The sequence below is a fragment of the Copadichromis virginalis genome, linkage group LG15, assembly GCF_057382275.1.
Source record: "Copadichromis virginalis isolate Kocher_CV1m ecotype Utaka linkage group LG15, C_Virginalis_male_GT1.1, whole genome shotgun sequence".
NCBI classification, from domain to species: Eukaryota; Metazoa; Chordata; class Actinopteri; order Cichliformes; family Cichlidae; genus Copadichromis; species Copadichromis virginalis.
The window spans coordinates 33,289,771-33,315,536 of NC_140632.1; the positions used below are offsets into that span (position 1 = coordinate 33,289,771).

At 37.7% G+C, this 25,766-nt stretch overlaps 2 protein-coding genes and 1 long non-coding RNA gene across 4 annotated transcripts in view; 1 reads left to right on the forward strand and 2 right to left on the reverse strand.

The window, feature by feature from the left end:
- The window catches only part of LOC146692790 (uncharacterized), a 137,797-nt gene that overhangs the window by 17,514 nt on the left and 94,517 nt on the right, over window positions 1-25,766 (forward strand). The window lies entirely within an intron of this gene.
- LOC146692791 (uncharacterized) lies at window positions 7,372-15,714 on the reverse strand. Of its 2 annotated transcripts, none has more exons than XR_014915287.1 (4): window positions 9,523-9,789; window positions 9,240-9,356; window positions 9,020-9,123; window positions 7,372-8,917 (listed from the first exon to the last, which is right to left on the reverse strand). XR_014915287.1 is itself a non-coding variant. In XM_085432978.1 (4 exons), exons 1-2 carry the CDS (start codon window positions 15,675-15,677, stop codon window positions 9,336-9,338), a joined length of 4,782 nt encoding a protein of 1,593 aa, XP_085289104.1. In that variant the 5' UTR covers window positions 15,678-15,714; the 3' UTR covers window positions 7,372-8,917; window positions 9,020-9,123; window positions 9,240-9,335. The 2 variants fall into 2 exon arrangements, 1 of the variants encoding a protein (XP_085289104.1); XM_085432978.1 differs by lacking the exon at window positions 9,523-9,789 and adding an exon at window positions 10,917-15,714.
- LOC146692792 (uncharacterized) lies at window positions 16,100-20,881 on the reverse strand. The gene is made up of 5 exons (XM_085432980.1): window positions 20,634-20,881; window positions 20,203-20,342; window positions 19,439-19,466; window positions 16,937-19,010; window positions 16,100-16,104 (listed from the first exon to the last, which is right to left on the reverse strand). The coding sequence occupies exons 4-5, from the start codon at window positions 18,201-18,203 to the stop codon at window positions 16,100-16,102; spliced, it is 1,272 nt and encodes a 423-aa protein (XP_085289106.1). The 5' UTR covers window positions 18,204-19,010; window positions 19,439-19,466; window positions 20,203-20,342; window positions 20,634-20,881.

Genomic DNA, 25,766 nt, shown 5'->3' on the forward strand with positions numbered 1-25,766 from the left:
GCTCCATACACACGTACACAGACATGCGCCTCACTTTTGCTGCTTAAAATGAACAGAAAAGTCAGGCCGAAACAAATCGCTCCCAATTGAAAAGTAAAAGTCGTATTGACAAAATTCTTTCACCGTGAGCGACAGCAATGTCTAGTCTACCTAATTCTCAGTTTTCATGCCTGTGGAGCTTATTATATGGACGTGGTGACAGTGGAAAGACACCATGCTCTTCTGATTTTCAAACGAACCTTCTGAGCCATTTTAACATTAGAGTCTATGGAAGAGTTGGAGGGAGGAGGCTGTGCATTGGTGACATTTATGAAAGAACCGTAACACCTAGTACAATAGTAAACACATTGGATGAAAGAGGACAGCCATGGCTACGTTTTGAGGGTAAAATCATACCTGTAGAGCAAACGCTGCGGACACAGCAGCAGTTTTAAAAAAGATTTTAAGATTAATTTTTTTGCTCCTCTCACTCTAGCAGTTAAGCTGCCTCACTCTAGCCCCAACATTCCGTCCCATACACACCCATTATAAACTCTGAAACGGGTGAAAAAACATCATGAAACTTAAACTGGAACTGAAGAAAAAGTATAAAAGATATTGAAAAGATAAATACAAGTTGAATAGTTGAATGTCTTGTCTTCGTTTTAAAGTTTGAATGGTGGCTCTATGTCAATGTATGTGGAAGTAGTAAGAGTTTAAAAATGAGTAAGTTGAATGAGGATTTGAAGGGTCTCCCCATTGAAATACATTATAAATTTTTGTTGAATAAAGTTGAATAAAATTAAAAATATAAATGTTAAAAATATGAAAAATAGAAGCAGTGTTGTCCAAAAGAATAGGAATCTAACGGTGTTTGAATGGTTTTTCTAAGTTGAACGGTTTTGAAGGAGTAGGCTTACAAAAAACGTACGGAAAAATAAAATATAACTAGAAAGTGCATTTTCTGAAGAAACTGCAGTGTGAATGCTTGAATCTGAATGTATGCACTGAAATGAATTAATTGCTGAATTTAAGTTAAAAATCTTGAATGAGATAAAAAAACAAAACAAAAAATTTAACCTGAAAACAAAGGTGCTGAACTGCTAAAAGCTGAAGGTTACACAGAAGAAGAAGTTGGAAAAAAGCTGAAAATGTTTTAAATGTAAATTAGAAAACCCTAAGAAATGAGAAAAGAACATTTAGAGTCAGAAAACATCTGAATGAATATTAAAAGGTCATATTCTTTGAATCACTGAATGACTAAAATGTGATCCCTCCACTTGGATCCACACAGTTTAAAAAGTTGACATCTCTGAGCTTTGAAAGACAAGATGTTGGAAAGAGAACAACGATGGCGACGTTTTGAGGGTAAAATGATGGCTGTAACACTGTGGACACAGCAGCAGTTGAAAGAGAAGTGTTTAAGATGAATCTTGGCAGAGTGGCAGAGAGAGCTCGTTAAGCAGGCAGGTGTGAGCCTGGTTGCTATAGTGACCGCACCCAAGGGCTCCATACACACGTACACAGACATGCACCTCACTTTTGCTGCTTAAAATGAACAGAAAAGTCAGGCCGAAACAAATCGCTCCCAAATGAAAAGTATAGGTCGTATTGACAAAATTCTTTCACCGTGGGCGACAGCAATGTCTAGTCTAACTAATTCTCAGTTTTCATGCCTGTGGGGCTTATTATATGGACGTGGTGACAGTGTAAAGACACCATGCTCTTCTGATTTTCAAACGAACCTTCTGAGCCATTTTAACATTAGAGTCTATGGAAGAGTTGGAGGGAGGAGGCTGTGCATTGGTGACATTTACGAAAGAACCATAACACCTAGTACAATAGTAAACACATTGGATGAAAGAGGACAGCCATGGCTACGTTTTGAGGGTAAAATCATACCTGTAGAGCAAACGCTGCAGACACAGCAGCAGTTTTAAAAAAGATTTTAAGATAAATTTTTTTGCTCCTCTCACTCTAGCAGTTGAGCTGCCTCACTCTAGCCCCAACATTCCGTCCCATACACACCCATTATAAACTCTGAAACGGGTGAAAAAACATCATGAAACTTAAACTGGAACTGAAGAAAAAGTATAATAGATATTGAAAAGATAAATACAAGTTGAATAGTTGAATGTCTTGTCTTCGTTTTAAAGTTTGAATGGTGGCTCTATGTCAATGTATGTGGAAGTAGATACAGTTTAAAGAGGAGGAAGTTGAATGAGAATTTGAAGGGTCTCCCCATTGAAATACATGGGAAATTTTTGTTGAAAAAAGTTGAATAAAATTAAAAATATAAATGTTAAAAATGAGAAAAATAGAAGCAGTCATGTCCAAAAGAATAGGAATCTAATGGTGTTTGAATGGTTTTTCTAAGTTGAACGGTTTTGAAGGAGATAGATTACAAAAAACGTACGGAATCCATAATAATAAAATAGAATAAAGATTAGAAGAACAATACTGTGAATGCTTTTCAAGCATTCACACTAACTAGAAAGTGCATTTTCTGAAGAAACTGCAGTGTGAATGCTTGAATCTGAATGTATGCACTGAAATGAATTAATTGCTGAATTTTGAGTTAAAAATATTGAATGAGATAAAAAAAAAAAACAAAAAAAAAAAACGAATTTAACCTGAAAACAAAGGTGCTGAACTGCTAAAAGCTGAAGGTTACACAGAAGGAGGAGTTGGAAAAAAACTGAAAATGTTTTAAATGTAAATTAGAAAACCCTAAGAAATGAGAAAAGAACATTTAGAGTCAGAAAACATCTGAATGAATATTAAAAGGTCATATTCTTTGAATCACTGAATGACTAAAATGTGATCCCTCCACTTTGATCCACACAGTTTAAAAAATTTAAATGCCTGAGCTTTGAAAGACACTGTGTTGGAAAGAGAACAATAATGGCGACAATTTGAGGGTAAAATGATGGCTGTAACACTGTGGACACAGCAGCAGTTGAAAGAGAAGTGTTTAAGATGAATCTTGGTACAGTGGCAGGCAGAGCTCGTTAAGCAGGCAGGTGTGAGCCTGGTTGCTATAGTGACCGCACCCAATGGCTCCATACACACGTACACAGACATGCGCCTCACTTTTGCTGCTTAAAATGAACAGAAAAGTCAGGCCGAAACAAATCGCTCCCAAATGAAAAGTAAAAGTCGTATTGACAAAATTCTTTCACCGTGAGCGACAGCCATGTCTAGTCTACCTAATTCTCAGTTTTCATGCCTGTGGAGCTTATTATATGGACGTGGTGACAGTGTAAAGACACCATGCTCTTCTGATTTTCAAACGAACCTTCTGAGCCATTTTAACATTAGAGTCTATGGAAGAGTTGGAGGGAGGAGGCTGTGCATTGGTGACATTTATGAAAGAACCATAACACCTAGTACAATAGTAAACACATTGGATGAAAGAGGACAGCCATGGCTACGTTTTGAGGGTAAAATCATACCTGTAGAGCAAACGCTGCGGACACAGCAGCAGTTTTAAAAAAGATTTTAAGATTATTTTTTTTGCTCCTCTCACTCTAGCAGTTGAGCTGCCTCACTCTAGCCCCAACATTCCGTCCCATACACACCCATTATAAACTCTGAAACGGGTGAAAAAACATCATGAAACTTAAACTGGAACTGAAGAAAAAGTATAATAGATATTGAAAAGATAAATACAAGTTGAATAGTTGAATGTCTTGTCTTCGTTTTAAAGTTTGAATGGTGGCTCTATGTGAACGTATGTTGAAGTAGTAAGAGTTTAAAAATGAGTAAGTTGAATGAGAATTTGAAGGGTCTCCCCATTGAAATACATGGGAAATTTTTGTTGAATAAAGTTGAATAAAATTAAAAATATAAATGTTAAAAATGAGAAAAATACAAGCAATGATGTCCAAAATAATAGGAATCTAACGGTGTTTGAATGGTTTTTCTAAGTTGAACGGTTTTGAAGGAGTAGGCTTTCAAAAAACGTACGGAATACAGAATAAAATATAATAATAAAGATTAGAAGAACAATACTGTGAATGCTTTTCAAGCATTCACACTAACTAGAAAGTGCATTTTCTGAAGAAACTGCAGTGTGAATGCTTGAATCTGAATGTATGCACTGAAATGAATTAATTGCTGAATTTTGAGTTAAAAATATTGAATGAGATTAAAAAAAAACCAAAAAACAAAACCAAATTTAACCTGAAAACAAAGGTGCTGAACTGCTAAAAGCTGAAGGTTACACAGAAGCAGAAGTTGGAAAAAAGCTGAAAATGTTTTAAATGTAAATTAGAAAACCCTAAGAAATGAGAAAAGAACATTTAGAGTCAGAAAACATCTGAAAGAATATTAAAAGGTCATATTCTTTGAATCACTGAATGAAGAAAATGTGATCCCTCCACTTTGATCCACACAGTTTAAAAAGTTTAAATGTCTGAGCTTTGAAAGACACTGTGTTGGAAAGAGAACAATAATGGCTGTAACACTGTGGACACAGCAGCAGTTGAAAGAGAAGTGTTTAAGATGAATCTTGGTACAGTGGCAGGCAGAGCTCGTTAAGCAGGCAGGTGTGAGCCTGGTTGCTATAGTGACTGCACCCAATGGCTCCATACACACGTACACAGACATGCGCCTCACTTTTGCTCCTTAAAATGAACAGAAAAGTCAGGCCGAAACAAATCGTTCCCAAATGAAAAGTATAGATCGTATTGACGAAATTCTTTCACCGTGAGCGACAGCAGCTTCTAGTCTACTGAATTCTCAGTTTTCATGCCTGTGGAGTTTATTATATGGACATGGTGACAGTGGAAAGACACCATGCTCTTCTGATTTTCAAACGAACCTTCTGAGCCATTTTAACATTAGAGTCTATGGAAGAGTTGGAGGGAGGAGGCTGTGCATTGGTGACATTTACGAAAGAACCATAACACCTAGGACAATAGTAAACACATTGGATGAAAGAGGACAGCCATGGCTACGTTTTGAGGGTAAAATCATACCTGTAGAGCAAACGCTGTGGACACAGCAGCAGTTTTAAAAAAGATTTTAAGATTAATTTTTTTGCTCCTCTCACTCTAGCAGTTGAGCTGTCTCACTCTAGCCCCAACATTCCGTCCCATACACACCCATTATAAACTCTGAAACGGCTGAAAAAACATCATGAAACTTAAACTGGAACTGAAGAAAAAGTATAATAGATATTGAAAAGATAAATACAAGTTGAATAGTTGAATGTCTTGTCTTCGTTTTAAAGTTTGAATGGTGGCTCTATGTCAATGTATGTGGAAGTAGTAAGAGTTTAAAAATGAGTAAGTTGAATGAGGATTTGAAGGGTCTCCCCATTGAAATACATTATAAATTTTTGTTGAATAAAGTTGAATAAAATTAAAAATATAAATGTTAAAAATATGAAAAATAGAAGCAGTGTTGTCCAAAAGAATAGGAATCTAACGGTGTTTGAATGGTTTTTCTAAGTTGAACGGTTTTGAAGTTATAGGATTACAAAAAACGTACGGAAAAATAAAATATAATAATAATAATAACTAGAAAATGCATTTTCTGAAGAAACTGCAGTGTGAATGCTTGAATCTGAATGTATGCACTGAAATGAATTAATTACTGAATTTTGAGTTAAAAATATTGAATGAGATTAAAAAAAAACAAAAAAAACCCAAATTTAACCTGAAAACAAAAGTGCTGAACTGCTAAAAGCTGAAGGTTACACAGAAGAAGAAGTTGGAAAAAAGCTGAAAATGTTTTAATTGCAAATTAGAAAAACCTAAGAAATGAGAAAAGAACATTTAGAGTCAGAAAACATCTGAAAGAATATTAAAAGGTCATATTCTTTGAATCACTGAATGACTAAAATGTGATCCCTCCACTTGGATCCACACAGTTTAAAAAGTTTAAATGTCTGAGCTTTGAAAGACAAGATGTTGGAAAGAGAACAACGATGGCGACGTTTTGAGGGTAAAATGATGGCTTTAACACTGTGGACACAGCAGCAGTTGAAAGAGAAGTGTTTAAGATGAATCTTGGCAGAGTGGCAGAGAGAGCTCGTTAAGCAGGCAGGTGTGAGCCTGGTTGCTATAGTGACCGCACCCAATGGCTCCATACACACGTACACAGACATGCGCCTCACTTTTGCTGCTTAAAATGAACAGAAAAGTCAGGCCGAAACAAATCGTTCCCAAATGAAAAGTAAAAGTCGTATTGACAAAATTCTTTCACCGTGAGCGACAGCCATGTCTAGTCTACCTAATTCTCAGTTTTCATGCCTGTGGAGCTTATTATATGGACGTGGTGACAGTGTAAAGACACCATGCTCTTCTGATTTTCAAACGAACCTTCTGAGCCATTTTAACATTAGAGTCTATGGAAGAGTTGGAGGGAGGAGGCTGTGCATTGGTGACATTTATGAAAGAACCATAACACCTAGGACAATAGTAAACACATTGCATGAAAGAGGACAGCCATGGCTACGTTTTGAGGGTAAAATCATACCTGTAGAGCAAACGCTGCGGACACAGCAGCAGTTTTAAAAAAGATTTTAAGATTAATTTTTTTGCTCCTCTCACTCTAGCAGTTGAGCTGCCTCACTCTAGCCCCAACATTCCGTCCCATACACACCCATTATAAACTCTGAAACGGGTGAAAAAACATCATGAAACTTAAACTGGAACTGAAGAAAAAGTATAATAGATATTGAAAAGATAAATACAAGTTGAATAGTTGAATGTCTTGTCTTCGTTTTAAAGTTTGAATGGTGGCTCTATGTCAATGTATGTGGAAGTAGTAAGAGTTTAAAAATGAGTAAGTTGAATGAGGATTTGAAGGGTCTCCCCATTGAAATACATGGGAAATTTTGGGAAATTTTTGTTGAATAAAGTTGAATAAAATTAAAAATATAAATGTTAAAAATGAGAAAAATAGAAGCAGTCATGTCCAAAAGAAGAGGAATCTAATGGTGTTTGAATGGTTTTTCTAAGTTGAACGGTTTTGAAGGAGTAGGAGTACAAAAAACGTACGGAATACAGAATAAAATAGAATAAAGATTAGAAGAACAATACTGTGAATGCTTTTCAAGCATTCACACTAATAAAGATTAGAATAACAATACTGTGAATGCTTTTCAAGCATTCACACTAACTAGAAAGTGCATTTTCTGAAGAAACTGCAGTGTGAATGCTTGAATCTGAATGTATGCACTGAAATGAATTAATTACTGAATTTAAGTTAAAAATTCCGAATGAGCTGGAAAATACAGAAATTTTCACCTGAAAACAAAAGTGCAGAACTTTTGAAAGCTGATGTTCACACAGAAGAAGTTGGAAAAAAGCTAAACATGTTTAAAATGTAAATAATAAAAAGATGAGTAATGACAAAAGAAAATTTAGAGTTGAACAAAAATTCTGGAGAAAATACAAACTTTAATATACAGCATAATGTTTTTCAGACATATACACATGTGTATATCATGTTTAATAGTATTACATACATCAATTTATTTTGTATGTCATAGAAAATAACATAAAAATCTTAAGTCATATTTTACAGCTTCTTTCTGAAAAGGACTAGTAGAATAAATAAAAATAACTAAATTAAATAACTAAATAAAAAATAATAAGCAAGATATGAAATACATGAAAATTCAACTTTTAAAACCACAATCCTGAACCTTTAAATTGTGTTGGTTTCTTAGAACATGGCTGAACAGCTGTTTCTATCGTCCTACTTAATCTGTCTACACATCTTTTTATTACTCATTCTTCTTTATGTTTTAATGTAAACAGAGTCCACACAGTGGTAAAAGAGAACTGTATAGAGATTTTTGAGTAAAGTCAAATGAAAGCGTAAGGTGGTGACACAGTTTAACACATGCAAATAATCAAATAAACACATTAGTCCTTTTTGTGAACATGGATAAATAAGTATCAATACAGCATTGTTCAGCCATGCCACTAAATGCTTTTTTACACATTGTTTTAACCTGGGCTCAGACACAAAGTCCCAAAATTAGTTAGTCCCTGACTTTGAGTTGTGATTATGACTAATTATTATACACAAGGCTTTATCTATCTGAACTCTAAGGACACAAATATGAAAAAAAAAAACCTATACTTACCAGCTGATACCCCACACTACACACTAGGTGTGCCATGTGACCTGAAACTTTGGTACAAAATCATCATAATCATTCTGTTAACACTGTTTTTTAACGCTGTTTGTGTTGCTGTTCAGCAGTTTAAAATGTTTTAGATTGGATTACATGGAATGAATTTGAATTTTCTTGGGGGGTTTTGTGTGTGTTTTGTTCTTAGCAGATTTTTTCTTCCATACTGTTGAATTCCAGTTACCACATTTCTGGTCATATGACATCCCGAGTGCCCACTTAAAAAAAATCCCCACAGTTAATTCAACATTAGAACAAAATAAAAATATCCATCCATCCATCCATTCGCTTCCGCTTATCCTTTCCAGGGTCGCGGGGGGCGCTGGAGCCTATCCCAGCTGTCATAGGGCGAAAGGCAGGGTACACCCTGGACAGGTCGCCAGTCTGTCACAGGGCCAACACACAGGGACAGACAACCATTCACACTCACATTCACTCGCACATTCACACCTAGTGACAATTTGGATTAATCAATTAACCTATCCCCACAAATAAAAAAATAAAAATATGTTAAAGAAAAAAAGGTTTGCTCTGTGATGAAATACTAAATAAGCATACATTGTACAGAGCACTAACAATGACAACAATCCTTTAGCCTGTTGATCAGAGAGAGGCAGTCATTATGTCCATTTAAAACCTGTAATCACAGAGCACAACGTTTCTGTGAAACTATGAAGTCCCATATGATCCTCATCATGTCCAGTGACTTCAGAGTGGATCCTCCCTGTCATCCGGCCAGTGTTTGATGTGTGGCAAGCAGCACAGAAGCAGGATAGCTGAGGACTTTAAAAGAAGAGCAGAAAACAGGAATATGTAGTTGTAAATGTAAATATCAGTGATACTTGTCTTGTCAAAGGGAATAAAATAATGAAAATGTTAACTTACACACTCATTTAGGGAGGATCTTGACACTGCACAGAGGAGGCACAGTCAGTCTGACAATGATGGTGATCTCCAGGGATGTTTTCCTGCAGCAACATTCCTGCCAACTGGCCGTATGATCCAGAGTAGTTGGTTTGTAATAAACAGAAAGGTGTATATATTAGGTAGTGTGCACTCAGAGCTGGTCCTAAGAAACAAACACATCCTGTAATAAACTGAATACCTGTAGTAGTGCTGCTGCAAATATGAAGCCCTTCTATCATGAGTGGTTTCAAAGAAGGTGTTTTGGAGGCTCAGTCACAGAAACTGTGCAGTCTGTTCAGTCCTGAGTGTCTCGGCTCTGAAGGGGATGGATCACAGAGGGAAACACCTGAGTACAGACATTACAATACACTCTAACACTCCTAAGGTCAAGTGAAAACACAATTTAAACACTTCACAAAGAATGAATACATGTTTTCATGGAAATAATGTCATTAACCCTTTTTGTTGTTAGTAAACCTCACCGACTGCTTGTGGGACAAGCTAGAAGGAAGACTTATCACAGAATCTCTCCTGTGCTCCAGATGTGAAGTCTCACGCTCTGATCGTATGGCGATGAAGATGGTGATGATGAAGTTTCTCTGATCTGTGGCATTACAGTTTCTGGCTGCTATGTGCTTCACATTGTTGGATTTTACATGTGAAGCTTGGAGAAGACACAGGAGGACTGTGTCTCTCTTAAAAAGAAAAAAAAAGAAAAACAAAGGAAACCTAACAGGAAAGGAAACCCCCCCCCCTCGACTCCCACCGTACCCTCCCCCCCCCCCCCCCCTCCCACTCAACTCCCCAACCTCACACCATCAAATGTCTATACAAATGTAGGGTATCAGCTGGTAACAGAAAGCAAGTGTAACATATGCACTACATATGTAACACTGCTGAAACATTTCTGGCCAGAAATGTGCAGTTATCAACCCAGACCCACCCTGATGATTGCACTGGCCAGAAACATGATAAAAGCTCATAAAAATTTATGTTTCATAGAAAAATTTGTCCAAAAATATAATTGTGTACTTTTGAAAAAGTTTAAAGTTTATAACAAACCAAAATAATAATATTTTTGTAAATATTATTTCAAAATAGAGGCACACATAAAGTGGCTTAACTGTCATTATTGCTGTAATTAGGTTTGTTTGTTTGTTTGTTTGTTTTTTTAAAAAGCAACCTTTAGTCATTATTGTTCTCTCAGAAACAATGAAGAAGCTGTTGAACATTTATGTGTTGTGTAGGCAATCCTCTGGTCCACCCTCCCTCCCTCCCAGCCACAGTGAGACTGGGGCAGCCTGGCAGGATGTTGAAGCCTGGCTGCAGAGAGGATATGCCTACACTGTTCGTTTCAAACTGCTATATTTGATTTTTCTGACATTTATAGGTTACTGTTAGTGAATTTTAGATTTTCTGTAATAAATAAAATTGTCATCTTTTACTGATATCATTACTTAATTCATGTAATTGTATTTTATGTAAACAATTCAAACATTATACTGCAATGCAGGGCGTCAACTTTTAAATATCGCTCTACTTTCTTAAGTCATTCAAAAATATAGATATTACTTACTGTATTCAAAGATCTAGATCATGAATCATCACAGGACAATACACAGTATACTGGGTCATGGTAACTATGGTATGTCTTCATGACTCCAGAATGGAGACATCGATCTGACTGAGAAATGAAAATTAGGTCAAGCAGTGTGTTCTTCTCTGTGGTAGGGGCAGTGATGACCTGTGCGTATCCCCTAGACTCAAACAGCTCCAGGATTGGTTTGTTTGCACTGGATAAAACATTCTCATTAAAATCACCACAAACTATGATGGGATGACAGTCCATGATCTCCAATGAGTCTAATAGGCTTACCAGGTTTTTCAGGAATGGCCTCAGAGTGTAGTCTGGAGGTCTGTATACAACTGCAATCAGAGCACTGACTGGTGCTTCAACCTTTAAAGCCAGAAATTCAAGGTCAGTTACATTATGGATGTACTGTTTTTCATGCACTTGAATGTCACTTTTCACATAAACAGCAACTCCACCACCACTTCTGTTTGCCATCTGGGGAAAGTTTGTGTAGGACAGGTGTCTGTTGCGTTTGAACAAATTGTAATTTTCCAAGTGGAGACTCTCTGCGACAAAAGAGCCCCGCAGGTGTGTTTCTGTTAGGCACAAAACATCTGCTAGACACAATTCATGGTGACTTTTGATGTCATTAATGTGAGCTGGCAGTCCCTCTGTATTATGATGAACAATGGTGAAAACCTCTGACCTGCTCAGTGTTTGCCTCACGTGTAGAAGAGGCATCATGTCATCAAGGTTGGCTTGTCTCATGTTCTCAAGCGCTGCAGTGATTTCTGGGTTGGTGAATATTTTTTTCTCCTCCATATCAAGAAGATACAGTCCACTGAGAGACGTCACTCTACTGACAGCTACGTAGGCCATGCCGGGCTCAAAAATGCTCTTAAGAGAGACAACAGCTGATGTAGTTGTCATACCCTGTACCTTATGTATTGTACATGCAAAGGCCAGCTTCACTGGGAACTGTCTTCGTACCACTCCTTTCTGCTTCAGATTCTCCTCTGCTCTCTCAATGTACACCATATCGTCTGCTGGTGTGCGGTTATTCTTTCCAGATGTCTCATTATCCATTTTAAGTCCAAGCTTGATGATGTGTTGGTCATTTTCAGAGTAAACTACTCTAAGTAGTATTCCAAAAGCTCCATTAACCAAACCATTTTGTATGTCAATGTTTCTGGTGAGCATGACACGAGCTCCTTCTGCAACTTTCAGTGTGTCTGGTAACTCGTTTTTACCTCCTTTCAATGGTCTGTCTTGAAGTGCCATTCTGCCAGTTCTAGGATCTTTTCTATAATCATCTGCATGGATGTCAATGATATGAGTGTGGAGCAGAGCCAGTGTTGAAGAGTTGTGTGCATCCACTTCTTTATTAGTTGCAAAAATGTGCAATGCATCAGTCGGACAATGGGCTGGTTCAGTTATGGCCTGTAACAACAAATTTCTATCTGCTTCGCAAAGCTCATCCAACTTTCCTTTTACACGAATTCTGTTCAGCATCTCAGCAAAGACAACATCATCTTTCTGACGCATAATCTCAGTCAGAGTGATCATCTGAAAATGCTCCCGCCACAGGTCGATCTCAGACGGGTCGTGCACACAGAGAGGTTTAGACTGTCGCACTGGGGGTAGCTGATAGAAGTCTCCGACAGCAATGACTGACATGCCTCCAAAGGGTCTCCGAGTCCCTTTGATCTGTTTGAGTCTTGCATCTACATATGCAAACAGATGTCTTGACACCATAGACACTTCGTCAATGACGATTATTTCAGCATTCAAAAGTTCTGATCTGACTTCATCCAGCTGATTGCCAAGTCCCTGAATGGGAGGTTTTAAGCTTCTAGGCAGCTTGAGAAGAGAATGCAGTGTTGTTCCAGAAATGTTAAAAGCTGCAGTCCCAGTGAAAGCAGTTAACAGGACGGTGGGTTTTGATATGTCAACGTCGTCTGCATATCTGGGCACTTTGCTCAGTATCTTAGATGCTTCTGAGTAGATGCATTTGATAAGATGTGATTTTCCTGTTCCAGCACCACCATTAATATAAAAGAAAAACTGCTCTGGATTTAGAGCACAGACTCTTTTAATGCACCAGTCTCTAACTGCATAAAATATGCAGGCTTGCTTCTTGTTCAGATTCTGAAACATCTGACGTAACAATGTGGGATCAATAGCAGGGGGTTCCCTGATGGCTCTGACTTCTGTTGAAGCATCAGCCTGACGGCTGTAGTCGGGCACATCTTCCTGTTCATTTTCATTGTCTCGCTCTCTTTCTTGTTCGACAAGTGGCAACCTTACGAGATCTGATTCAGGTGCCAGATTACACCATTCGTCAGTCACACCTCTGTTCTGCTCATATTCCTCAACAGCGCTCTCGATCTCCTCACTGTTTTTCTCATATTTTTCTCTGTTTCTTTTGACAATGTGTTGCACGTACTCAAGATGGTCAGTACCTGGTAGCTGTACACAGCCAGCACCATAGAAAGCCTGATAGGTTGGCAACGATGGTGTTTTCAGTTCGTGGTCTGAACGATGAGGAAGGTACAGTTTAAGCAGTCTTCCGTAATATTGCTCTGGATGTTTTTCTTGTGAGCAGCGGTGAAATCTGATGATAGCAGGCTTATTGTTTTTGCGCCTTTGCACAAACCCCATCTCATTGAGAAGGGGCAAAACATCTTTACCTTTTTTCTGTTGGCCATAGACAATCCTGCAAGTAGCAGCAAAGTCTGCCATGCACATCTCCTCATACTCTGGTGTTTCAGGTCTGGCTTTGTATTTGTCATTCAAAGATGTCATCCAAACATTGGAAGACTCAGGTGTTGTGTTGTCCAGAACTGACAGGGGACGACTCATTTTCACAGGATTATCATCAGTTGGAATGAATATTACAGCACGTGAGCATTGCTTCATGTGAAGACCACATGCACGAGCAACACACTCCTGTGCACTGATCTCTCGCTTCTTTGAATATGCCTGCATGACGGCTCTCATTTCATCGCACTCATTTACACTGTCCTTATGGGAGTTCTCAATGACAGTTTTCAGGTACTCAGATAGCCCGCCCTCTTTTTTTGATATATATTTCATTAAATAATTTGCAGCACCAAAAGCATCTAAAACAAAGCTTATGTCGATATTACTGTTCCAGGCTTCAAGCAGATGTGGATTATAGCCGTTTATCCAAGAGTCTTTTGGATCACGCTTTAGTATGATCGTACTCCTCATGTTCATTTTATTCAGGTATCTCTCATATTCTGCATGTGTCAACTTGCATCTTTCCAAGAGCTGCTCTAAACTCATGGAAGCAGTTTCAGGTTCATTCAGCAGCTGGTTCAGTGGTCTGAGCTTGTTCTTTGCCGTTTCTACTTCCAGTGCATCATCCTCACTGGGTCTTGTGATCATTGTCTCATTGCAGGGTGGTTTGGGAAAACCAAAACGGCACCCGGAGCTTAAACTCCTAAAGCACGTCTTTGTGTGGTTCTTACTGTGTTTTTGCACTTCTGTTACTTTTTTGTACAGTTCAGGTTGTTTATGTGGATCAGGCAGCTGAGCTGTGATGTATTTGTTTATAAAATCAAGAACAGTTTGCTCATCATCCTCCTCAAACACAGGAGCACCTTCTACCCACAGGAGGCAGTGTATGTGTGGGCTTCCTCTGTGCTGAAACTCAACTCTGTAAAAGTAGTCAATGACTTTGCCAAGTGGCTCTGCAGGAGATAAGAGTAAATCTCTGAATAATGCTTCAACTCTCTTGTCAAACATGCGCATTGTTGTGACAGGATTGCTTCTCAGGATGTCACACTTTGCTGACCAGTCGAGTCCTTCAAAATTCACTTGTTCACCTTGCTGCCTTGTTATTGCCTCGATCACTTCAGGCCAGCGCATTTCAGCAGCTGAAAATGTGCAAAAGAACGTGGGAGTTCCCAACTGTCTGATCATGGCAAAAAGATCTCTTGTTGTTTTCTCCCAATAGGCTGGGGTTCCTCTCAGAGGCTGCATGAATCTCACTGCATCTTTATTTCGCACCAGTTTCTCCACCTCATGTTTATCTTGTAACATGCCTGAGGTTATTTTTCTACCATCTCTGGTCAGAGGCTTTGCCTTCCTTAACTGTACTGTCATGCTGGATGTAGCCAAGTGTATTTCAGTCACAAACTGTGCAAAGAATAAATAGTTTGTGTCTTTGGCAAAACGATCATCAATGCAGAAAAGTCTTGATTTGAAATACCCACTGGGGGATACTTTGATCAGCCTTCTTTCATCAAGTGTGTTTTGGCCTGTAGGAAACTGCACAGGGAAGGCCATGGCCTCCAGTTTAGGTGTTTTGAAAAAACTTATTGGATTGTTTCTCTCTGCAGGAGCAACAGAGTAGATTCCTTCACTGAAACATAATATCTCCTCAGCCACATCAGGGGGCTGCAAACAGGACTCGAGTGCAAAACCACCATTAGTCAGTCCATCTGCTTGCTCTGAATCATCTCTCATCTGTTCATGCGATTGTTCACCATCACAGGGTAACATGTCAATGTCCTGTTCATTTATATTTTGTGCTTCACTCAGTGCATTTTTCTCACAGCTGTCAATTTCCATTAAATCAGCCTCATCATAATCGTCCTCATTCATGTTTTCATCATCATCATCCTCATCATCTTCATCAGGAAGAGTTGGATCACACAGCTCAGCATCATCTCTGATGCTCACATCCTTATACTGTGGATGAATCTGCTTGAGTTTATGCAGTGCTTGCACAAGTTTAGACCAGCTTACAGTCTGAAACAGCTGATGACCTTTGTAAGACAAGCGTCTCTTCAATTTTACTCTGATCACCTGAGAATTAATTCTCAGTCGAGGTAGTGTTTCAACAGTTTCCTGTACCTCTGATGGGACACAGACCACATTTCCTCTAATTGCTCTTTGTCTGCCTTTGGGAAGAGGAATGATCTTGGCAAATGGTATGCACTTGGCTATGAGATGTCTCTCCAGTATGTTGAGATCAGAAAGTTCAGCTGGAATATCAGCAAGATCCAACTTATTGGCAACAGCAAGTGCTGGCATGGATCCATTTTTAAGATGATCGTGGCAGGTGTGACATATCCACTCACTCTTTCTCTCATCAGGCACTTTGCACTGCTCATTTCTGCAGTTTTCATCACAAACATGAACAAACTTTCCTGTCAAACATGTTGCAACTACATGTGGGTTTTTGACATACTTTGACCTTGTGCAGGGTCGCACTTGGTTTGGAAATGAAGCCTTGAAGCATACAGTACATGGGTATGATGGTCCAGCTTTGATTTGTGATTTGAACACAGATATGGCCTCGTTGATCACACTGTTGTCACTCTCTTGGGTTTGTCTGTTCACCCATCTGTATTTCCTTTTTATTTTCATTGCACATCTCATGTTGTGCATAATCCTGAATGCAAGATTACTTTGATACCTGTCTCGCATTAGTTGTTTCATTAGTTGTCTGTGTCTTACTCTGAATGCATTGTCACGTGCATAACGCTGAGTCACTCGAGATCTCTGTCTCTCTCTGAATTCAGGGTTTTCTTGATACCTTTTAGTTATATAGTTTTTTTGTTTTTGTCTAAAGTCAGCATTGTCACAGTAGCGTCTTTTAATATATTGTTGTTGTTTCTTTCTGAATTCATCGTTCTCACAGTAGCGTCTTTTAATATATTGTTGTTGTTTCTTTCTGAATTCATCGTTCTCACAGTAGCGTCTTTTAATATATTGTTGTTGTTTCTTTCTGAATTCATCGTTCTCACAGTAGCGTCTTTTAATATATTGTTGTTGTTTCTTTCTGAATTCATCGTTCTCACAGTAGCGTCTTTTAATATATTGTTGTTGTTTCTTTCTGAATTCATCGTTCTCACAGTAGCGTCTTTTAATATATTGTTGTTGTTTCTTTCTAACTGTAGCATTCTCAGAAAAACGTTTTTTAACATATTGTTTTTGTTTCTTTCTGAATTCATCATTTTCACAGTAACGTCTTTTCATATACTGTTGTTGTTTTTGTTTAACTTCAGGATTGTTTTTATATGTCTCGCTTGCGCAAGATTTTTTCTTTTCTTTGTAATCTTTATTTGAAGCATACTTTTGTTGTTCTCTCCTTTTTTGGTTTTCTTTTCTCTGATTTCTGGGTTTCTCTGATGCCATTAATCTTCTTTTCATTTTGTGCCTTTGTTGTTTATTAACTTTTTTCAGTTTTTGTAAAACTATATCAGAAAGGTCACAGGCAGCAACATTTGTTATGGCAGCATTTGATTGACATGAAAAAGCATCACTTGATGGAAGGAAACTTAATTCACTGCATAGTTCTTCAGTTGGTATATTAGGAGGTTCATTCTGATCTTCATATGATGTGAACTGAGTCACGTAAACTTCTTTTTGTTTCACCGGTGGCGTACAAATGGACATTTGACAAAAGATGTTCTCAGTCAGATCAGTCGTTGTGTTTCTCCTTGGAGTAGAGGAGTTTGCTTCATCAACAGTTGTATCAGAGTGAGTAGATGCCACAGCAGTGGCAGCTGTTGGTCTGCAGACTGTGTCTGTGATAGTATCACTCAGGTTGACTGTGCTCATACTGTAGAACTGCACAGGCTTCAGTTCATAGTTACAAGAGGGTGATATCTCCATCATTTCATAAGAATCTTGGATCCTCTTAATCATGTCACTGAGGAGTGTGAATTTCAGCATCACAGCTGTACCACGATTACGTGACTGTAGTAATAGAGGAAGACCACTGGGTGTTCTGGAGTGTGGATCAAAGAAACCATATTTGCCTGATGTGGATCTGAACACTGCGATACACAATCCACTCATAATCAATAAGGCATACTGCACATCTGACAACAGGCAGCTCAGTCCTGCTTCTAAGCTGAGAAAGGTATCTACTGCTTCCTCTGGAGGTTCTTCAAATGTCCCATACCGGGAAGGCTGTGTCATGTCGACATCATACATAGACCAGCGAGCATCAACTTTGTCTGGCAGCTCATCGGTTGCCAAATGAATATTTTTAGGAAATCTTTTCTTGGCCTCTTTGTACATCACATCACCTTTATCCAAGACCAGATTAAGGTCAGCTGTAGTCATGTTTTCATTCTCATGAAGGAAAGCAAGAAATGTGAGTGAGTTACATGTGCACTGCTTGTTTCTGGAGTCTCCATATTTAGGATGAGCCTGGCTGCGAGATGCACAGACATGTATAACAGAGGGCTGGTTTTCAAGGTTCACTCTTTCTGCATGAGATGGTCCTGCCACATCACTGTGACAGCCTCTTTTCAAAAAGTCAGCATAACCCACCTGTGGGGCACTTGACACCTCATGTTGTTCATTAACTTTATGCTGCAGTCCACTCTTTACAGCATCAGCATAAGATACCTGTTGTACATGTGCAGGAACATGTTGACCTGCCTGTTTGACACTGTCAGAATTGGTCTTTGTAGACACACTGTCTTCTGCAGAGCTCTGAGGAAAATCAAACTCAGCTTGTTCACATGTTGGTACTTTGTGAAACTCATGAAACTTTTTCCAGCGTTGTTTTGCAGCTTGTGACTTTTTCTGCTTCCTTGGCATTTTCACACACCTGCAAGTGTTTCTTAGTCTTTAGAAAATATGTTCACAAGATAAGAGTGGCACACACCAGGAGATGTTGTCTTTGTTTTTATATTTCAGTTTTTATTTGTCTTAAACAGTTGTCTTTCGTTTGACAGTTTGTTCTTCAGTTGAGAGAATATTATGCACTCTCTTTATTGGCTTGGCATTTTTCAGCAGCAAGCCAAGAGTGAAAAACAGGTAGAGAGAAAATTTAGAAGAGAGAACAGGCAGAGCAGGAGAGACACGGCTGGGAAATCACAATCAAACCGTGAATTAGTTTTCTTTGTTCAGTTTGTTCTCAGGTAGAGGCAATATATGCACTCTTTATTGCTTTAATGGCTTGGCGTTTTTCAGCAGCAAGCCAAGAGTGAAAAACAGGTAGAGAGAAAATTTAGCAGTGAGAACAGACAGAGCAGGAGAGACACGGCTTTAAATCAAACCGCAGATTTTTCTTTGTTTGTTCAGTTTGTTCATAGGTTGAGGCAAAATATGCACTCTTTATTGCTTTGTTGGCTTGGCGTTTTTCAGCAGCAAGCCAAGAGTGAAAAACAGGTAGAGAGAAAATTTAGCAGAGAGAACAGACAGAGCAGGAGAGACACGGCTTTAAATCAAACCGCAAAAGGATTGTTGGTTTGGCAAAATTTCTCACAAACCACAGAGTGAAATACAGATGGAAAGAAGGCAGAGACAATAGGTGGAGCAGGACAGAGGATAGAGGGGTTGGGGGGTTGGGATGTGAGAGAGAAGACTGGAGATCTGGTCCTTGTTCTTCTTCTTCTACACACTCTGAACAAAAAACAAGAAAAAAAAATAATTTTATTAAAATTATATCACATGGTAATTGTATGAACTAAATGTGACTACTGCAAAAGGACAAAACAAATATTCAAGCTAAACTGTTGTCGGCTGCCATGTGCAAAAAGTTGCATAATTGGGCACTTTTTAAAAGAATAAATATTTAATTAAATTCAGCAATAATATTTTTAAATACAAATATGATTGAGTGAATCATTAATTAATCACATGTAGTGTGACTACAAAAATGTACGAAAAAAATATTTTAGCCCAATTGTTAAGCTGCACTTATGTGTATTTATTATAAAATTGTGTTTAAAAGGTCTAGCACAAAGTTTGAACCCATCACTTTACAGCTTATATTAGTCATATAATTTTTTTATTTTGGTCTACTTCTCTTACAGTATGTGCACACCTACCAGGCAAAGCACAGTGTCAGTCAGGTTCCTGAAAGAAACGAGAAATAATACGTTAGTTGTCTGTACAGTGTTATCAGACTAACAGAAATACAAAGCCCACACGACATGATACACTGAACTTCTAGTCAGCAGGGTAATTATAGAGTAATATAGCACACCAACTGATACAGCAGTCATTTTACAATTCAAACTAGTTAACTGAAGTATTGCCACTTATGTAAGGCTACTGTTAGACTGTTACTAGCCTTAGCATTGCTGCTAGCGCTAGCATTCCAGCTAGCATTAGCACTTCAGTTAGTGTTAGCATTGCAGCTAGCGTTAGCATTGCAGCTAGCGTTAGCATTGCAGCTAGCGTTAGCAATGCTGCTAGCGCTAGCAATGCTGCTAGCGCTAGCACTCTTACTGTTAAAACTGAGCCACAATGGCAATAATAAAGCTAATTTCTTACTTTTGTCTCACTGACCGGCAAGAAATATCACAGGAATATTATTTTTGTCAGTTAACAACTGCTAAGGCTAGTGTTAGCACTATAGCTAGCGTTAGCATTGTTGCTAGCATTAGCATTGAAGCTAGCGTTAGCACTGCTGCTAACAGCAAAACGTAATAAACGTATATAAATGATAGCGAAGGTTATTCTTTTTTCTTTCTTTCTTCTTTGAATTGTTTTTAACTCTGTTGGACTTGATATGTGAGTTTAAATGTCAAACATGTATTTTTTCCATCATAAAAATAAAACACTGCAGTACTGAGTGTACTGTACTTACCACAGCAGAGAGCAAAGCGGAATGACGACAGTTGGTCCAGTGATAGGTTAAAAACAGATGAGGCGTTCAGGTGGTGCTTGGAAATTTGACCATCAGTTTGAACAGCAATAATGAGCATATACATGTCTGTGTGTTGGTCTCTGTGTGTGACAGACATAGAGAGATAGAGGGAAAAAATACACTATACTAGTGTAAAAATTGGTCCTTTTTGCCCAAGTATAAGCGAATGAGTGACATACAGAAAAACAGGGCAACTGGCATTAAATGAGCAAATAAAAAGTATTAAATCTTGAACTGTTTTGTGGGTTTTATTTTAAGACTACTTTGAGTATATTCGTGGGGAGATAAACTATACAGACTATAAACAGAGACATTAAATGAGATTAGGTTAGTGAAACGTTAGTTAAAAGGTGGGGAAATTAACTACAGACCGATAGATGCTGAGAGCTTTAATTATCCAGTCAGAAAGGATGATTTTGAAGTCATCAACTGACTCCAACTGCCCAGATCTGAAAAACCTTTGTGCCAATCACAATGCTCTACTTAGTTGGCATATACTAACTAGTGACAAACTATTAATCTGTGGCAAAACCCTGTCAAATCTGTCTTATTGTACTTTTGAAAAAGTTAATCTTACTACAATCTAACATTTTTAGGTTTAACCTTGGCAGAGTGAGAGAGAGCTCGTTAAGCAGGCAGGTGTGAGCCTGGTTGCTATAGTGACAATGGCTCCATACACACGACACAGACATGCGCCTCACTTTTGCTGCTTAAAATGAACAGAAAAGTCAGGCCGAAACAAATCGTTCCCAAATTAAAAGTACAAGTCGTATTGACAAAATTCTTTCACCGTGAGCGACAGCAGCTTCTAGTCTACCAAATTCTCAGTTTTCATGCCTGTGGAGTTTATTATATGGACGTGGTGACAGTGTAAAGACACCATGCTCTTCTGATTTTCAAACGAACCTTCTGAGCCATTTTAACATTAGAGTCTATGGAAGAGTTGGAAGGAGGAGGCTGTGCATTGGTGATATTTATGAAAGAACCGTAACACCTAGGACAATAGTAAACACATTGGATGAAAGAGGACAGCCATGGCTACGTTTTGAGGGTAAAATCATACCTGTAGAGCAAACGCTGTGGACACAGCAGCAGTTTTAAAAAAGATTTTAAGATTAATTTTTTTGCTCCTCTCACTCTAGCAGTTGAGCTGTCTCACTCTAGCCCCAACATTCCGTCCCATACACACCCATTATAAATTTTGAAACGGGTGAAAAAACATCATGAAACTTAAACTGGAACTGAAGAAAAAGTATAATAGATATTGAAAAGATAAATACAAGTTGAATAGTTGAATGTCTTGTCTTCGTTTTAAAGTTTGAATGGTGGCTCTATGTCAATGTATGTGGAAGTAGTAAGAGTTTAAAAATGAATAAGTTGAATGAGAATTTGAAGGGTCTCCCCATTGAAATACATGGGAAATTTTGGGAAATTTTTGTTGAATAAAGTTGAATAAAATTAAAAATATAAATGTTAAAAATATGAAAAATAGAAGCAGTGTTGTCCAAAAGAATAGGAATCTAACGGTGTTTGAATGGTTTTTCTAAGTTGAACGGTTTTGAAGGAGTAGGATTACAAAAAACGTACGGAATAGATAAAATATAATAATAATAATAATAATAATAAAGATTTGAATAACAATACTGTGAATGCTTTTCAAGCATTCACACTAATAATAATAATAACTAGAAAGTGCATTTTCTGAAGAAACTGCAGTGTGAATGCTTGAATCTGAATGTATGCACTGAAATGAATTAATTGCTGAATTTTGAGTTAAAAATTTTGAATGAGATAAAAAAAAAAATCCGAATTTAACGTGAAAACAAAAGTGCTGAACTGCTAAAAGCTGAAGGTTACACAGAAGAAGAAGTTGGAAAAAAGCTGAAAATGTTTTAATTGTAAATTAGAAAAACCTCAGAACTGAGAAAAGAAAATTCAGAGTCAGAAAACATCTGAAAGAACATTAAAAGTTCATATTCTTTGAATCACTGAATGACTAAAATGTGATCCCTCCGCTTGGATCCACACAGTTTAAAAAATGTAAAAGTCTGAGCTTTGAAAGACAATGTTGGAAAGAGAACAACGATGGTGACATTTTGAGGGTAAAATGATGGCTGTAACACTGTGGACACAGCAGCAGTTGAAAGAGAAGTGCTTAAGATTAATCTTGGTACAGTGGCAGGCAGAGCTCGTTAAGCAGGCAGGTGTGAGCCTGGTTGCTATAGTGACCGCACCCAATGGCTCCATACACACGTACACAGACATGCGCCTCACTTTTGCTGCTTAAAATGAACAGAAACGTCAGCCCTAAACAAATCGCTCCCAAATGAAAAGTATAGGTCGTATTGACAAAATTCTTTCACCGTGAGCGGCAGCAATGTCCAGTCTACCAAATTCTCAGTTTTCATGCCTGTGGAGTTTATTATATGGACGTGGTGACAGTGTAAAGACACCATGCTCTTCTGATTTTCAAACGAACCTTCTGAGCCATTTTAACATTAGAGTCTATGGAAGAGTTGGAGGGAGGAGGCTGTGCATTGGTGACATTTATGAAAGAACCATAACACCTAGTACAATAGTAAACACATTGGATGAAAGAAGACAGCGATGGCTACGTTTTGAGGGTAAAATCATACCTGTAGAGCAAACGCTGCGGACACAGCAGCAGTTTTAAAAAAGATTTTAAGATTAATTTTTTTGCTCCTCTCACTCTAGCAGTTGAGCTGTCTCACTCTAGCCCCAACATTCCGTCCCATACACACCCATTATAAACTTTGAAACGGGTGAAAAAACATCATGAAACTTAAACTGGAACTGAAGAAAAAGTATAATAGATATTGAAAAGATAAATACAAGTTGAATAGTTGAATGTCTTGTCTTCGTTTTAAAGTTTGAATGGAGGCTCTATGTGAACGTATGTTGAAGTAGATACAGTTTAAAGAGGAGGAATTTGAATGAGAATTTGAAGGGTCTCTCCATTGAAATACATTGTAAATTTTTGTTAAATAAAGTTGAATAAAATTAAAAATATAAATGTTAGAAATGAGAAAAATAGAAGCAGTCATGTCCAAAAGAATAGGAATCTAACGGTGTTTGAATGGTTTTTCTAAGTTGAACGGTTTTGAAGGAGATAGATTACAAAAAACGTACGGAATACAGAATAATAAATAAAATAGAATAAAGATTAGAAGAACAATACTGTGAATGCTTTTCAAGCATTCACACTAATAAAGATTCGAATAACAATACTGTGAATGCTTTTCAAGCATTCACACTAATAATAACTAGAAAGTGCATTTTCTGAAGAAACTGCAGTGTGAATGCTTGAATCTGAATGTATGCACTGAAATGAATTAATTGCTGAATTTTGAGTTAAAAATATTAAATGAAATTTTAAAAAAACAAACAAAAAAAACCACATTTAACCTGAAAACAAAGGTGCTGAACTGCTAAAAGCTGAAGGTTACACAGAAGAAGAAGTTGGAAAAAAGCTGAAAATGTTTTAATTGTAAATGAGAAAACCCTAAGAAATGAGAAAATAACATTTAGAGTCAGAAAACATCTGAATGAATATTAAAAGGTCATATTCTTTGAATCACTGAATGACTAAAATGTGATCCCTCCACTTGGATCTACACAGTTTAAAAAATGTAAAAGTCTGAGCTTTGAAAACCAGTGTTGGAAAGAGAACAACGATGGCGACGTTTTGAGGGTAAAATGATGGCTTTAACACTGTGGACACAGCAGCAGTTGAAAGAGAAGTGTTTAAGATGAATCTTGGCAGAGAGAGAGAGAGAGCTCGTTAAGCAGGCAGGTGTGAGCCTGGTTGCTATAGTGACTGCACCCAAGGGCTCCATACACACGGACACAGACATGCGCCTCACTTTTGCTGCTTAAAATGAACAGAAAAGTCAGGCCGAAACAAATCGCTCCCAAATGAAAAGTAAAAGTCGTATTGACAAAATTCTTTCACCGTGAGCGACAGCAATGTCTAGTCTACCTAATTCTCAGTTTTCATGCCTGTGGAGCTTATTATATGGACGTGGTGACAGTGGAAAGACACCATGCTCTTCTGATTTTCAAACGAACCTTCTGAGCCATTTTAACATTAGAGTCTATGGAAGAGTTGGAGGGAGGAGGCTGTGCGTTGGTGACATTTATGAAAGAACCATAACACCTAGGACAATAGTAAACACATTGGATGAAAGAGGACAGCGATGGCTACGTTTTGAGGGTAAAATCATACCTGTAGAGCAAACGCTGCGGACACAGCAGCAGTTTTAAAAAATATTTTAAGATTAATTTTTTTGCTCCTCTCACTCTAGCAGTTGAGCTGTCTCACTCTAGCCCCAACATTCCGTCCCATACACACCCATTATAAACTCTGAAACGGGTGAAAAAACATCATGAAACTTAAACTGGAACTGAAGAAAAAGTATAATAGATATTGAAAAGATAAATACAAGTTGAATAGTTGAATGTCTTGTCTTCGTTTTAAAGTTTGAATGGTGGCTCTATGTCAATGTATGTGGAAGTAGTAAGAGTTTAAAAATGAGTAAGTTGAATGAGAATTTGAAGGGTCTCCCCATTGAAATACATGGGAAATTTTTGTTGAATAAAGTTGAATAAAATTAAAAATATAAATGTTAAAAATGAGAAAAATAGAAGCAGTCATGTCCAAAATAATAGGAATCTAACGGTGTTTGAATGGTTTTTCTAAGTTGAACGGTTTTGAAGGAGTAGGCTTTCAAAAAACGTACGGAATAAGAAAATATAATAATAAAGATTAGAAGAACAATACTGTGAATGCTTTTCAAGCATTCACACTAACTAGAAAGTGCATTTTCTGAAGAAACTGCAGTGTGAATGCTTGAATCTGAATGTATGCACTGAAATGAATTAATTGCTGAATTTTGAGTTAAAAATATTAAATGAAATTTAAAAAAAACAACAAAAAAAACCAAATTTAACCTGAAAACAAAGGTGCTGAACTGCTAAAAGCTGAAGGTTACACAGAAGAAGAAGTTGGAAAAAAGCTGAAAATGTTTTAATTGTAAATTAGAAAAACCTAAGAAATGAGAAAAGAACATTTAGAGTCAGAAAACATCTGAATGAATATTAAAAGGTCATATTCTTTGAATCACTGAATGACTCAAATGTGATCCCTCCACTTTGATCCACACAGTTTAAAAAGTTTAAATGCCTGAGCTTTGAAAGATACGGTGTTGGAAAGAGAACAATAATGGCGACAATTTGAGGGTAAAATGATGGCTGTAACACTGTGGACACAGCAGCAGTTGAAAGAGAAGTGCTTAAGATGAATCTTGGTACAGTGGCAGGCAGAGCTCGTTAAGCAGGCAGGTGTGAGCCTGGTTGCTATAGTGACCGCACCCAATGGCTCCATACACACGTACACAGACATGCGCCTCACTTTTGCTGCTTAAAATGAACAGAAAAGTCAGGCCGAAACAAATCGTTCCCAAATGAAAAGTAAAAGTCGTATT